The sequence below is a fragment of the Heterocephalus glaber genome, unplaced genomic scaffold (genome assembly GCF_053883595.1).
Source record: "Heterocephalus glaber isolate CG9 unplaced genomic scaffold, H.glaber_assembly_v1.0 deba00001572, whole genome shotgun sequence".
NCBI lineage: Eukaryota > Metazoa > Chordata > Mammalia > Rodentia > Bathyergidae > Heterocephalus > Heterocephalus glaber.
In genome coordinates this window covers 59,808-76,917 of record NW_028258357.1, presented here as the reverse complement: position 1 = coordinate 76,917, position 17,110 = coordinate 59,808, and the positions used below count along the sequence as shown (strand labels likewise).

At 33.0% G+C, this 17,110-nt stretch overlaps 1 protein-coding gene across 5 annotated transcripts in view; it reads right to left on the bottom strand.

Moving 5' to 3' along the window:
• LOC101716352 (uncharacterized) overlaps positions 1-17,110 on the bottom strand; it is a 46,231-nt gene that overhangs the window by 9,483 nt on the left and 19,638 nt on the right. For 2 of the 5 annotated variants that reach the window (XR_015443493.1, XM_087192520.1), the window contains exons 12-15: positions 13,981-14,111; positions 13,692-13,806; positions 9,156-9,253; positions 2,788-2,953 (exon numbers count right to left, since the gene is read on the bottom strand). Coding sequence is in view for 4 of the 5 variants with exons in the window: in XM_087192520.1 (XP_087048646.1) it covers positions 2,788-2,953; positions 9,156-9,253; positions 13,692-13,806; positions 13,981-14,111 (510 nt within the window). In the remaining variant the exon portion in view is untranslated. Of the gene's footprint in view, positions 1-2,787; positions 2,954-9,155; positions 9,254-13,691; positions 13,807-13,980; positions 14,112-17,110 lie in introns of those variants that run through there. The other 3 variants (XM_087192522.1, XM_087192521.1, XM_087192523.1) reach the window with 2 other exon arrangements.

Genomic DNA, 17,110 nt, shown 5'->3' with positions numbered 1-17,110 from the left:
TACTGTTTAAAAGCAGGGAAACTGAAAATAAAGAATGAGGTGACTTCACCAAAGTTTCATGCTAATGGGTGAATGGCAGTGCCAGAATTTAGACCTGGGAGTAATATCTTAAAGCTTCAATTGCTACAATAGCTACACCTCTAACTTTCACAAAGCAGTTAACAAATAACAGCATCAATAATCCTGAATAATTAATTAACATTTTACAGAAGATGTAAGCACTTACTGGGATGATCTACAATTTTCCTCTCAAGTCTAAGATTGTTACTTAAGCTTAAAATACTCCACCTAAATATGTCTTATGTCAGGGTAATATATATTTATCAAGTGATTTAGCCCACTAGGAACTATGTTGGACTATGACTCGCAAAACTACAAGAAAATAAATCTGTGCTGGTGTAAGCCAAGAATCATTGGTAATTTGTACAGCAACAATAAGAAACTAAGAAAGCATGTGACAGCCAAGTAACAAATGCCCACAGACTAAGTCATCATCATATGCCTGTTATCTTTGGGTCATCTCTCAAAACCACAGCCTTAAAAATCACTTAAGAATAATTCTCATGTGTTGCTTTTACAATCTTGCTCTTTTTTGGAAATATCAATTAATAGTATTCATTTGGATTTAAACATGATTCTTTAAATTAATGTAAATAAGACATTTTTCTCTTTATATATGAGAAACAATAAAACCTTCCAATATTGAATTGCTTAGGATTCCACTGGTACATCATATTCACTTACACCACTGCATGGACTATTTCTTTTATTTTTGAGTCCTGCTTTTTTCACACATACATATTATCCAGACTGATTAATAAATTCCTTATCCTCTTGCAGATATTACCAGCCCACAGACAACCTCCGTCATCTATGTTATGAACTCACCATTTCCTCTTCTGTGCAACCTTACTAATTTGAACATACTTCCATTGCCTCACCTACTGTTTTGCTTATACTATATGTGTTTCCACACTTGTATTCCTTACTACTTGTTGGAAATCTTAAGTCAATGCATGCTCTTTCAAGTGTATAGCACATATTAGGACATCAAAGACAAACAAGCCTTTAGGAAAATAGATTATCCCCAAACCTTACTTACACTAACTGGATTTCTAACTTGGTATAAAACTGAGTATAATATTAATTAAATTTATAGAGCACTATGTGCCATTACTCATGCTATGTCGGAAAACCCCAGGATTTCACAGTAAAGTGCGTATTGTTACCTTCTAAAATATTCTACAGATTTTAAGTTTTCAAATTTCAAAATAAAGTATTGAAATTTTTTCTTGAACAATACAATATAAATATAATTTTTTATTATCACAAAGAATTTTCATACCTCTACCAACCCTACTAAATATGCCAGATCTTTTAGTATTACCACTTATGCTTATACTCTGGTGTTACATATTCCACTAGGAGTCAGGTATGTAAATGCGTCCTTAGTCATCATTCCCCAAATAAAATATTCTTTTGCAAATGTTCTACTTGATATATAAATCTTGTAATGAGTGAAGTTGGTCTCAGCTGGATTCCACATTAAAATTGCAAAAGAAGTATTCAGTTTTTAAAGTTAAGCCACGTATCTTAGATGGCTCTATGAAAAGGGTAAATTATATGTAAATAGAAATTGCATTTGTGTATGTAAAAATAAAGCAAATATGAATATGATCTAAACATCTGTGTACTAATCTTTGAATTTATTTGTGTATAATATCCTACATGTTCAACTCTACAAACAGAGAAGCAGGAAATCGTGTATGGGCTTTAATTTAGATGGCACAACATACTCCCTAGTTTCCAAATATCTCTTTAATTAATCATAAATCATTGATAAAGTCATTCATTTAGATTTGTGCCTCCTGAGTGCTTGTAACTATAAATAGCCCTACACGATATAATCACAGTTTTATTAGCTACCACCTCAAAGGTGGATGCTGAATGAAGATGGATTAGAGCAAATTAAAGAAAGACCAAGGTCCAGCAGTTGGAAAATTTCAAATGTGGTTCTTCTGATTATATCCAAAAGTTTAGAATTTCCCCATCACTTCATTTTTAAAATTAATTTTTATCTAATGCTTAAAATTAAAATTATACACATTTATAGGGTACTGTGTTATTTCTATACACGTAAACATCGTATAGTGTTTAAACCAGGTTAAACTTAAGTATCTCCTCAGAATTTCTTTATTGTGAAATATTAAGACTCCTTCTAGGTTTTGAAAAATATGCAGTAAATTATTGTTATTGCTGAATTTTTAATCTGCTCATTGGTGAAAATAATACAAATATTTGCATTATCACTTAGTTTCTACTGAGACAGGACCTCATGAACTTTCCCTAGAACTATTGATAGCAAATACTATTATTCTACCCCATCCCCAAACATGAAACTGATTGGCAATGAACTTACAAATCTCAAGGAAAATAAAATAGTTGTTCTCTGTTTATGACTAATAGATCAGTAGAAAATAAATTGTTTATATTTTTATGGAATTTTGTGTATACATTACATATGTGAATATATGTGTGTGAAATATATATATGTAAATATATATGATATACATACTTTTAGCTTGAGATTATTCAAGAATTCTATGTAATTCCTAATATATTTCAATATTCAAATACTTCTTTAAAATATATTTTTAATTCTCTGAATCATATTTTCATGATCATCATTATTCCTTAATTATCAGGCTTTTAAATCCTTATGGCTGTGCTAAGCCAAAATATTTTCAAGTCTTGTAAAACCATGAAAGAAAAACTATATTTCCTTACTTGTAGTCACTGTTTTCATTATAGATACACTGTAATCTTTGCCTCTGACTATCTTCACTTGAAATACATAGTCCATACCAGGAGTCCAAATTTTTACTCTGTCTTTCTTGCCATAAACAATTACATGAAATAGCTTGTCCTTTCTAGATGCCATATAATGGGATACCTGGAGAAAGAGAAAAATAAATTTGTTTTTCATAGTTTAAAAAGGACTAATTTAACACCAACTCTGTATTAATCATATTTTCATAAATTCATATGGCAAGGTAGAGGCTATAATCCACCATATCCTAACCAAGGAAATTAAGGCTAGTTGAGGCTGGACAGCTTAGTAATGTTTACCTGGTAATCACAGTGGACTGACATAGAAGACCAAGAGCCTCAGACTGCTTTTAATCTCATACACGTATGTACATATTATATTTTAACATATATACATGTATGGTGCTATTATTACGGGAATATATGCATGTACATATTTAATTTAACATCTATGATTGGACATATATATGTATATGTGTTATATATTGATTTACACATGTGTATGTATAGAGACACTAAATTTTGAGAGGGAATATGTCTGTTGCTCACCTGAAAATGAAAATATTATGTAAAATTGGGCTTTAGAGATAACCTTCAGGTCTAGTACCTACTACCCCTCTCACTGATCCACATAAGCAGAAGACTGGATGAGAAAAAAGCAGAAATCAATGAAGTCCCAAGTGCCTGAACTCTTAGCTGCCCAAGGGATGAGAAATATGGTGCTTCTGCCCATATTTTCCTCGCCAACAAGATTAGGGATCCATGTGTACCACTATCATATTGAGGATGCACATTAGAAAGATTAATATCTCCCAGTTAAACATGTACTTCAAGCACCAGACTATTTGCTCAGTGCCTGTGAGTGGTTAAGCAGAGAAAATGGAAATTGGAGAGAGATAGAAGAGCAAAGAAAGGACACTCTGGAACAATCTGTATATCAACTTTGGCCCTGACAAAGATATTAGAGTCTCTCATGGGTCAAGAATGGTTGGATTTGAATTGTCTTACCCCAAAAAGCTGGCCTCTGTGCAAAGAGACCCCAGCAACAAAAAGCAGTAGGGTATGATGCCTGAGGAAAGAGGTGGACAAGAGTTGGAAAAGGTGAAACCACAGCTTTGTCTGCCCTGTCAAGGAAGTAAGCAGTAATTATAACCCACAGGCCCCTCTAGAGAATTCATGCTTTTGCCTCAGCAGACAGCCAGGACTTGGAGGACTATTAAACAGATGCCACTGAAAACCAGTCAATGTTAGAGCCCAGTAAAAAGCAAGGACAGAAAACTACACAGATACTTGAAATAAAAAAGACTCTTAAAATTTTTGTTGAATGGATGAATGAATGAATGATGCCACCCTCCATGCCAGTTTATCTTTCATCATAACCTGGGTCATGTCAATCAATTCTTCACAAAAGTTTTGAGAATTAGCATTGTCTTTAGAAATTTTCAGGGCAGTACCCTGATAGTTCTAATACCCCGGAGAGTTTTTTAATCCACTAAAGGCTATTTATGGCAATATTTATTCTTCATTCCATATTTCATATTTAAAATATTAATTTTATCAATTATTTAAACTTTTAAAATACAAGTATTCTGTGCTAGGACTCAAACAAGTTTCCTAGGCAGACATGTTTATCAGTGTCTTTCAGAAAGAATACTTTGTTAAGAAGGAGATAATCATGAGGTCTAGAATTCATGTCATTGCTCATTGATTCATAAGGTGTCACTGACAATAACCTCACTTGTCTGACATATGAAAAGATAGAGGAGCAGTGAGCAGAACGCTGAGAACTTCTGGTATGAAAAAGGATGGCAGGAAAAAGTATCATTCAATAGCAGAAGAATATACAGTAATCTTAATGGAGTGCTAAGTTCAGATACACTGTGAGTCACACTAAGGCACTAGTGAAAGGTAGAAGAAAAAGAATTTGTTTCTAGGGATTTAATCACACAATTATGTAACTAATTTTAATACAAAAATATAGAGTCCTCTCCACAAAGTATGTAAAGTACATGTGCCTAATAGATACCAAATGAAGAAAATTTAATTTATACTTTATTTCTATTTAAAAGGGGAGTGTGGAGACTCAAGATGATTAATTTTAAATGAAGAGAGAAATGATCCCAATTATGCAAGTGCACTTCACTGAGCAAACAGGATACTGTTGCTTAAATCATTAAATTTTAACAAATATTCTCATTGCTTAAGAAATACTCAGATAACTATTAGTGGCATAATGTGGTCCATAACAATAATATGAATCCTAAGACTAACCTCCTTAAAATTAGTTTCACTTAATGACAAGTACATAATTTTTAGTCTTTGCAAACCATATGTTCATGTAAATACAGTAAAAACATTGTACAATTATATATTTTATCTGACAACAAATAATTGTATGGCCTCCGTTAAGATCATGGAAAGATCATTCCACTTGGCGTTTGCCTTAGAATATGAGAACTAGGGCACAGAGACAAGGATAGAAATGTATATTTTACAATTAACATTAGAAGTGCTTAGATTTTTTTTACTACAAAATACCTTACTGAATATAGCAATGGTTTGAATCAATATAGAATGGATGGAATTTTTCACAAGTTATTTATTATTTATGGTGTCCTGTCTTGAATGACATTTACAAATGACAAATAGAATACTCACTCCTGAGTTTGTGACCTTGCTAGTATAGAATGTCTTCTCCTCTATTCTATGAGTCTGAAACTTACCTGTTATTCAAAGTTCATCTCAAGTTCAACTTTTCCATGATAACTATATTCAGAATCTATATCTTCCCTCCATAATCACCTCAAGCATGTATGGGAAAACTGAGCATGTAATGTTTATTTATTCATCAAATGCTTATTGAACATACATTAATGAGAAAGCATTAATCTAGGATCTAGGAATGATACGCCAAAGATAGAAAAGTTCTAGTGATAGGGAAGTTACCCTCCAATGTAGCATAATAATGCTTGTCTAATAACAAGCAACTAAGTAAATAAGAGAAAAAAATTCAGCTAAGTCACAGAATAACTACAAAGAGTAGTTGTATTTAGATTTTACAACCAAGGAGATAGAAAAGAAATTTATATTTCTAAACAGGATGTGTTTAGATTTTTATTTGAAGAGCAGTGGAAATATACTGGAGAATGCTAAACCACTGTTCTATCAGAGAAGTCAAGAATGGAAATTGAAATGATAACCTGTCATCTCTCACCTGGGCTTCTTGGCTTGGTAAATAAAGACAAGAAGAGTATGGTGGAGGTAGAAAGAAGTGAATATATTCAAGGTCTGTTTTAGAAGTAGAAATGGTCAAAGTAGCTAAGAAATGAGGAATAGCAAGAGTCAAAGATAACAGATGATTACAAAACAATGTCCTTTCCAGAGATGCGGAGGACTGGGAGGACTAGAGGTAGAGTCAAAAGAAAAGGCAGGGCTTAATAATCTATAGCCAGAGTTGCTTAAGCACAAGAATGAAACATTTTATTTTACTTTTAAGAAAAAACATTCTGATCGTTGTGTGTGAAACAAAAAAAGAAGAAATTCAAAATAAATCTAAGCCTCCCTAATTATGAAATATAGATATGAAAATTAAAGGATAACTAATAATTCAATTATTCATTCACTAAAATATTTTTAAATTTCTTTCTATGAGTATAGACACTGGTCTCAGCAATGGTACACAACAGTGATCAAAGCAGACAAAATGTATGTGCTCAACAAATTTACATGTCAGAACATTTGCCAAACACATTATCTCACTATTCTCTCAAGAAGTTTATAGATAATCACAATAACCTCCATTTGAAAGGTGAGGAAATAGGACCAAAAAGAATAAAAATCTGCCTAAGTATTCATGGCAGAGATGAAGTTAGAATTCAAAACAAAGAATTCTGGGACCATGATCACATTACACCACACAGCCTCCCACACCTTGGGAAATAACAGATACACTGAACACAGTTGTGTATATCTAGTTTCCCTGCATTGGAAAATAGCACATGAGTCCGGAAGGAGAAAATTGTGAACAAATAAAAGGACGCTCTGCTTAATTCAGTACATAGTAACATTAGAACTAAAAGGTCCACCAAGAAAATGGCATAGGGATGCTAGAACTTGTATATCAATAATAAGAGATAACATTTAAAAAACAGAACAAGTTAAAGAGAAGTTGCATAAAATCTCTGTGGAAAAAAAAATGTTGGTGGGATTGGAGAGCCTTTCAGGAAGAAATGGTACTTGAGCTGAACACTGAGGGGCCAATTTTTGCCATTCCTCCACTACATCATTAAGCTGAGAGGACAATAAACATTGTGCAACTATGCTGTCCAATAAGTTAGACACTTGCCACATGTGCCTATTGAGTACAATTTTGTTGAATCTAAATTGAGATGTGTTTTAAGTGTATAGTAGACACCAGATTTTGCATAATATGAAAAAATAATGTAAAGTACCTCAATAATTTTATATTGGCAACATATTAGTATTTTGACTACTTTGGGATAAAAATATATTACTAAAATTAATTTCATTTATTTCTTTTTACCTTTTTAATGGTTATGCTAAAAAATGTTTAAATTACATGTCTCATTTGTGGTTCACTTTATGTTTCTATTGGACAGTGCTAGTCAATAACAAAAACTTGCTCAGAGTTCATAAAAGCTAGCTGAAATACGTAAGCAAGGGAATAACAAACTTCTGTAAATATTCTATGTCAACTACTTTAGTATTTCTAAATTCACATTAAATTCTTTCAGGTTTTAAATATGCAAGCCAATGTTTATTTTCATGCTTGGAATAGATTACACCTTCAGTTCCATTACAGTTCTGAGATTCTTTCAAAGGATATAAATCTCATTGCACTTCCAGTGCTCATGAAAAGAAAGCCAGAAATCTAATAGTTTCAAAGAATTACTATGTAGAACAAATATTTGGTGTTTAAATGAATTTCACAGCTTGTCCATACTAATAAATGTTCCTTATCTTTTGAACTCTCAGAATGTTAGGAAAAACAAAATAGGGATTTCTGTTCCATTAAAAAAAAGCTATTATCAAATATACTACCAGAATATTGCACATATATCACTAAAAGCTTAATTCTTCTGAAAAAGATAAAATTGATTGAAGTTAGCATCTATTAATGTAGTGAAAATATAAAATGCATGTGTCTTATATTATCTATGTTTTTAATGACCTTACATTCCATACAGGCCTAATTTTTCACATTGCTAGAGAAATTTTAGATGGTTTAATGTTTTAAAGACCCTGAGGAGCCAAGTGGAATTTATACTGAAGGATGGAACTGCCAATACTTGAAATGGAAGATTTTATTTAAGACAGCTCGTTTTGAAATTTGCTTTGGTGAATCAACTATATTTTTAACATATAGCACCCTCCTTCCTATTGTTTCTAGAGAAAGAGAATTTGTTGAATGAATGAAAATGTTTTTCTTTCAACTTGGTTTGAATGCATAACTAGTACCTCTAGCATTTAAAAAGAAATCTCCTTTTGCTGTTCTAATCTACTATAGGTAACTAAAAATTGTAATAAAAAGGTCAATTTCACTTTTTACATTCGACTGGATCATAACTGGATATTTATTTCAATGTGGGAGAATTATATGCCCTTTCTTGGGAATTTAGGGAGAAACTATTTTTCTGTGTCTGATACTATAACATTTGTACTTGGAAACTGTATATGGTATTTTCCTATGCATATTGCTTAGCAGAGATAGCCTTCAGAAAAAATATCCCAATGAGTAGAAAAAAGAAGACAGAAAGATCAAGTGTCTGGGCTCTTAGTGGCTTTAATATATCTGATTCTAGTTCTTCCAAACATACAGCTCTTTTCTGTTCTTGTTCTCCTTAAAACACTTATATTAATAATGTATATTTTCCCTTTAGTGCTTAAACTATTTCAGGTTGTTTGATGTAATTTCCAACTAAATCTTTGGACAAGATCCACACAGAGCTTCTGGCACATCACCTAGATTAATCTGGAATCTCGGTATGGCAAGGGCTGCCATGGCACTGTAGACTCCAGAACCAACAATCATTGATTTACTTTTTTGGCTCTACATATCCACATGTTAATCTCCACTGAAAATTCAAACTCTTTGAAAGTAAGGTATCAGTTTTCACTTATATCTCAACACTTGCCATAACATCTCTGTACTTTCAAAGAAGTAAACAAAAATATCAGTTGGAGAAAAAGAAGTTAAAGAAGTAGGACAATAACTTCTAAAACCACTCATAAAAAATGAAGGCCGAAAGGCGTGAAATAAAGACTCCAATACACCAAGATTGTATGAGAGTGGCACTGTTCTTTACCTGAAACTTTTCAAACCCTCTTTGTGATAGTTTCACACATAAATGTACTGCGTTCTTCTCCTCTCCCCAAATCAGCAAACCTGATGGAGGGTCTGGATCTAGAGCAATGAAATAAGATATTGGAATAATAGCTTTAAAATATATTTTTACCATTATGTTATCTACTCTGCACTGATAATGTTGACTCTAAATGGTAGTAGAGATGAGACAGAACACCTAGGTTTTACTAGTCAGTTTTAGCACCAGATGATCATGTGTAAGATATTTACCAAGTTCAGTCTCCTCATTGCCACAAGGACAGGAAATTATTTTTCTAGAAAGCCTCTTCCAATAATAAAATCATTCAAATTAAGAATTTTTACAATTATTTTTCTCACAGGAGAATTCAAAATGAAGTTATACAACTCAGTTAACTTATACTTTATCCACTGAATAAAGTAATAGTTATATCCACCCTCCAGAAATTCACAACCTTTTTCCTTTTCACTACTTTAGCTAAGAAGATTCTAGAAACCCTTTTTCCAAATTTCTAATTTATATTTCAAATTAAAATATTCTATTGATTTCCTTATTTGCAATAAAAAGTTTTACCAGAATAATTTCATTTCTAAAATTCAAATTTTATGTGTCAGGTTGTTTTGTTTATTTTTTTGCTCCTATGTACATACTGATTTACATTTAGCAGGATTCATCTTAGTGGAAGATTTAAACCTGTGTATCCTCATCTATACTCCTTTTTATTCTATTCTGTGTTGCACGTTCTCTTCCAACTGAAATTAATCATTCTCATAATATATTTAGCTTTATTTTGAACATTTATTAACATTGTGTCTGTTTCCAAATGGATTTAACATAGACTACAAAGTAAGTTACAAAAGACCAAAAATTATTAAAACACAAAGAACAAAAGACAAATTCTAACATAGTAAGAATGGAAAAAAAAAGGCTTGTCTGGGAAAATATATTTAAAACAACAATATGATGAAATATGGAAAGCATTATTAAGCCCAAAAAGTTGAATAATAATTTATAGAAAGTCACAGAGCCAGAATGGTATAACACGGTGGTGGCCTTTCCATTCAAGTATGATGGTCACAAAGTCAGAATTTGATGTCAGGTAAATATGAGTTCAAATCTGTCTTTGTTGGGGGAGCAGGAATTAGAGACTGAACCCAAAGCCCTGTGCACACTAGACAAGCGCTCTACCACTGAGCTACAGCCCCAACCCTCTGTGTCATTCTACAGAAGGTACTAAATTCTCTAATCCATTTGCTTATTTGTAAGCTATGTAAAATTATGCATCTCATAATTGATGAAATAAAGGTTGTCATTTAGAGTTATGTGATATAAGCATAGGAAATGCTTAGCAGAGTGCCTGACAAAAGACATTTAATGTGACACACTCAATGTGATGATGACAATGATGCTAATGGTGAGGATGGTGACAATGAGAATGACACAGTTCAAATCTAAGCAACAACTAAGCCTTCACTGATGTAAAATAATGAGTTTCATTGTAAAAAGCGAAGCCTTTTCTCATTTATTTCTGATATTTCCTAGAACGCTCTTTATAAGAGGAGGCAGAGTGTCACACAAGCTTCAGAGATAAGACGCTGGGTTAAAATTTCACCTTTGGTAATGAGTTAGGAACTCCAGTGAACTTTACCCTACATTTGGATAACCCATTGCAATGTAATGTGTGATTTAAGCACATAGTACCATGCTGATGTATAATACTTGCTCAAATTTTTTAGTTTAATTTCCAGGAGCTGATTTGACTATTGCTGCATTTTTAAGTGCCTTCTCTTCTTTCACATGGTAACTTCTGAGCTTCAGCCTCCTCTCATAGCTAAAAATGCATTGGCACTTGTACACAGTTTCACAGAACTTGGCACACAAATGAAGGGGTGCTTCAGAATAATGGCATATTTCAGAGCAAGCATATATGTAAGCAATAGCCATAGGGTCTGAAGACACAAAAAGAATACAAATAATGCAAACAAAAAAGAACACCATCTATTTTTTCACATTCTATAGTTTTTGTTGTTGTTTTGTTTTGTTCTGATTTTTTTCTGAACTCAAAATGTAGTTTAGGCTGCTCTTGAACTATGTACCCCAGGCTGGCCTCAAACTTGCAAAGATCCTCCTGCCTCTTTAGTGCTGGGATTATAGGTGTATCCCAACAGGATTGGCCCTCCATAGTTGTTTTTTCACAAAATGTTAATAGATATAGTCAGAGTATTAGAATAATAATGAGTATTTCTTGTCAATAATACCTTGGGGCCTCACAGTACTTGCACTTTCTCAAAGAACTTCACTTTTGATTTTAATAAGAAGAGTTCTTTACCTAGGCAAAAATAAATTATTCTCATTTTCTAAGTGAGAAGTTAATTGTTTTGTCCAAGGTCACATAACTAATAAGTTGACAGAGGCAGGAGTATAATTTAGACATTCTCCATATTAATTCAGTATGCCTTTACTTTAAGCATATCATCAACCACTTCACAGTTATTCATCCTTAATTAGCTATTAGCTTTAAACACAACTACTTCCTTTTTCTTTATGAAAAGTTAATTAAATTTAAAATGAATTTACAAGTGCTAACCATGAGGATAGCAGGATGGCTTCTTTTTAGTCCCTTGGTAGTCATTGCACTAATTAAAAAGCCAATCCCTAGACAAGGCTTATTAAGGAAAAGTCACATGTTAAAAAAACATTTAGGTCAGAACTATTTGGAAAGCTCCATTTTCTCACAATATCTGCAGAAAGAACTTTACAAGTTTTGGGGTTTTTTATTATCTATCAGAGTAGTAATTTGCCATGCTTAGCTGAGCATAAATGGTTAATAGGAAATCATAGCTTTTGCAAAGAAATTTCATTTAAATCAAAAATTGTATACTATACGTATAAATATGATAATATCCTGAGTTAATTCATTATTGCAAAAATAATGTTACTGCCATTCAAACTTACTGATTGCACTGTAGGCCAAAAAGTTGTCTTGAGAATTTTTCAAATTTCTGCTTATATTAGTCCTCTAACATAGCTTTCTAAAAAAGTATGTAAATTGTTAATCTTGTGTTCCATGTAACTCGATATACTTTCTTTTTGTTTTGTCATACCTTTTGCTGGAAACAAGATTTCCTTCATGGAACATTCACTGGATATTAAAATAATGTACCCACCCAGAAGACTTGTTGAAGAAGGCCAACAGTTCCTGCCTGAGCCTGTACTATGGATCATAAACTCAAATGCACTTGGAGCTGTACTGTTAAGAGCATAGACAATAAAATCACATTTTCTATAGCATAAAGATCTGCTTTAAAACAGCCCAGGAACACTCTTAGAATTTGTTCAACTCTTTGCAAACTCCGAAGAAGACTAAGATATTCCTTTTGTTCAGCATGGTAGAAATGAGAAGTTAAAAATAAAACAAGACAGCCAGGCCTGGTGGCACTAACCTGTAATCCCAGCAGTCTGGGAGGCTGAAGCAAGAGGATCCCAAATTATGAGTAAAACTCAGTCTCAAAAAAAAAAAAAAGACTGAGGTTATAGTTCAGTGCAAAGGGCCTGCATTCAATCTCCAAGAGAAGAAGAAGGAGGAGAAAGAAGAAGAGGAGGAAGAATAAGAGGAAGAAAGAAGAGGAAGAATAAGAGAGAGGAGGGAGATAAAGAAACAGAGAGAATCATTTTAAAGTCTAAACTAAAGCCAACACGTGCACTGGTATTGTTGGACCCAAATTTTCCCTTTCCTTTAAAATGTAGGAAGTAGATTGTATCTTGGTCTTGTTAAACTATCAATTTCAAAAATATTTTATTATTTTATTATTTTAGACACTCATCCTAATTAAATACCAAATAGTGACAAAGTTAATCAGCAGAAAAGCTTAATTGAAATTTAAATACAAAATGCCCCCTTCTTTCCTGAGGAAAAATGTAAAATTAGAGTATAATATATATTTTGTTTCTCTTTAAAATTCTTTCATGTATACAAAAGGAACACAATTGTCATATATTCTCTCTCAATCTCATTCTTTATTAGTGCAATAAAAGAATACCAGCCATGACCAGATTCAAAATATATAAATCAATGTTCCCACAGCCAAAACAGTTATTTTAGAATCGTTGACAATTTTACTTCACTGGGTATATGACAACTTATACATTCTACGTAGATTATTCCCAATCATCTTTTATTTCCTATGATTGCCATGAAATAAGTCACCATCTGCTACTGGGAGTATACTGTTTACACAGAAAAAGTGGCACCTCACTGTCTGCTTAACTGAACAATGGAGAAATTAAAGCACAAATGGAAAATCTGGCAGACCCAGGGAATTAGCAAGTCTACCGCCTGGCAATACAAACACAAATGATGCTGTGAAAACCCATATTAGGGAAAACAGAAAAAGATACAAAAAACACTAGCCACAAAGAAAGACTGGGAAGAATGAACTATTTATTTAATCTTCCCTAAAAGAATCAAATCAATATCTGAATATTAAATAAATGCCTAAAATACACATGTTGGTTTACCTGTTTGTATTTCTTTTATGTTAGAGGTACTGTCTTTAAAACCTTCTTTTTCAGTCTGATTTGAAAAGATGTACACTGTGGAGGATGTTGCTGTTTCTTGAACCACTTTGTGGACCTATCAACCCAAAGAAATAAATTACCTAGTATTCATTTAAGCTCCACAATTGAACATAGCAAAAAAAGTTGGGGGGTTATTTAGTTTCACTACTATCTAATGTAAGAATGCAGTAATATTGGTTTCAGCATGAAAGACTCAAATTTAATTCCTCCAAGAGCCCCTGTAACATACCATGAAAGCAGCATGGTAGCTTTTACATGTGATTTCATAATGCTGGAAATTCCCATAAGCTCGATTCCAGAGAATTTCTATGGAGGAGCCTGTAACATTGCCCTCACAGACATCTGATGGTACTTCCAGACCTAGCCAAAAACATAACACACTTGAGTTAGTCTTGGACATTTTCTAATTCAGTTTCTCTGCTAATTTATCCCTTTAAAGGAAATAAAAAGCACAATGAGGAAAAAAAGACAATAAAATTTATTAATCAATCTGTCCTATTCTAATTAAAAATAGTTGTTTACACACATAATGTCAGCCTGTAAAAGATGATAACCAGTTGCAGTACTGACAGCCATTTTAAATGCTATTATTCACAGCTAATTTGGATGTTGCAGCAAAAACTACTGAAGAGCAAATTCACAGGAGCAAAAACAATATTCAGAACAACAAAGAGATATTAAAGCCTCCTGAAAACATTAGCCTAAGCTAAAAAGGCAAGAGAAATATGCGGTCTACAAAAAAGGAGTAAAAGAATCCCGTCTTTAACACATATTCACTAAAACTAAAATAAATTTAATCTGATGATTTCTGATGTGCTGTTTTGCCATTTTAAAGATCCTATCTATCCTAACAGGAAAAATTATTTCAGAGAAGCTAGGAATATGCAGTTCTAAACATTCATCTTATATATTGGTTTTGCTGATTTATATCACATGATTTATTTAGATGATGAACTGATAAATATTTTTAAACAGAAGAACTGCCAAATAAAAAATGCCACCCATGGTGAATTATAATATAAAGAAGGATGGCGAAGAATACCAATAAAAAGTACACAAACCTCAAGTAAAAATAAAATACAAATGTACCAAGATGAGCACAAAAATGCTAAAATAGTGTCCGAAATCTGTGGTTTGTGACATCAGCATGGGAGAATGTTATGCAAAAGTACAGTTTAAACAGAAATGGAAAAGTTAGGGCTTTTCAGAAAAGAAACATGGTGACACAATGATATATGCAAAAGTTCACAGATAAGAGCAAATAATACAGAAACCGGACATGTTATAGTCAGAATTATAATGTTTTTAGGACTCTATGTGATTTTTCTGTGGCATTTATTGCTGTTTACCATTCATTTCTATAACTACTAGATGGATATCTTATATAAATTTCATATATCCCAAGTATTCAAAATTAATATTTGTAGAATTTTTAAGTGACTTAAAGAAAAAATCAATACAAATCTCAAAATGCAATTATCTGGTATAAACAAATATTTTATATTAACAAATATTACTTGTAAATAGTCAAAGAGCTAAGAAAAATATGCCCTAGTTCTTTCTAGACAAATGGCAGCACAGACAGAGCAAACAAGCCTTAGATTATGTGGATTATGAGCTCTGAGATGCCATCAGGGCCTTAAGACTTAAAAGATATATTCTAATTCTCATACTCTGCTTAAAATTAATCACATTCCTCACCTTAGATTAAGTCATTTAAAGTTCTCGTTAAAGTTCAAACATGTGCTTTGTTAATGGACAGATAAAAAATTACCGACCTGTTTTACAAAGCCTCTTCTGTATCTATATACTTGGGCAATGAAAGAATAAACTCAATAGTGAGGCATGTAAAATTACAAAAGATCCTTGAATATAATTGCCTTAATGAATATATTTAATTTGAAATGGTACACAAAACTGAAATCAAGAAAAAATGTATGTAAATATGGAAGCGTTTAGATGTTTTTACTGTAGGCACATAAAACACATTGCTTAATTTAGTCCCACTGATAATAGAAACAAAGAAATCATATTCTGTGCCTGGAATTAAATGGTCAACAGTTATTTTACTATCATATTTTAAAAGCATGGTGACACACTTGGGATGCTCAGACACCAAACAGTCCAAACAATGTCACACACTAAACATTAAGGGCTAGACATTATGAGCTTCTAAGGTACATTTATACGCCAATATGTATGTTCTCTTTAGATGGCATCCTACTAAAGGATAACAAACAAGAGTTTTCTTTATGTCATTTAATGTCTTGTAATCAGATGGAGGTATTTGACTGAAAGACTATTCCATACTAAGATGGACATAAAAGTGTTACAAAGATGTCATCATGATTGTCATTCTAAAATACTATGTGTGGCTCTTGATCTTAAGTTTCTCTATAATATATAACTGTTGTCTATTAATATTCTGCAGGGATTCAACTAAATGACCATGGTTGGTAAAATAATACCCCTCTAACTGTGCTTTATATTTCAAAAGTGCTTAATGTCCAGACAAAATTATAATAATAAGCTCACTGCTCCTACTGAAATACTTAAATCACTGATCTCTTCTAGGTGTTCAACAACTAAAGTTTGGAGACTAAAACTAGAAAGGTAACTGGGCTATGAGGACAGCCAGTATTTTGGCCCTGGCCTCCCAAGGTCTACAAGGCCCAGGACACAAAGGAACCCTTCTGATAGGATCCTATATCTTTGGTAAGTCACTCCACTTCCTGAGCAGGGAGATTGTTGGGCACCAGAGGACAAATGTACCATGTGCCAAAGGAGGGTCACCAAGAGGGAAAAGTCCCCCACACTTTAACCAAAAGCAACATGGTCAAGCAAGGCTGTGACCCATCCTGATGCCTGACACTGACAGAGGAGCTGAGAGGCTCCAGATACGGTTCCAAAGTAATGCCCAAGGAGACTTTACTGACCTTGATAGATAGCAAGAGGTTCATATTGATTGACACAGGTCTCACTTTAACTTGGTCTTAAACACCCAGGAGAAAAGAAAAAACTAAAAGAGGTATAAAAAAATAATGCCATAGTAATAAAGCTAAATATAAAGGGGGCTCCAATTGCCAACCCCTTCTGGAAGTTTCCAGCTACACCAATAGCTGACCATGGTTATGGATCATTAGGAAAAACTATGGTAGAATCTATAGGAGCTCAGTTAGAGTTACATTTCTCAGAGAAATTTGTTCCTCAAATTGTCTCTTATCTTACCGCTAAAATTAGAGAGACTTCTGACAAAGTATCAGTCTTAGAGATAATCTCTGTCAATGAAAGAATCTAAGAGCCAGCAGGTTACAATCACTATTTCAGTTTCGAAGTGTGTCTTTCTCCCCAAACTGCCC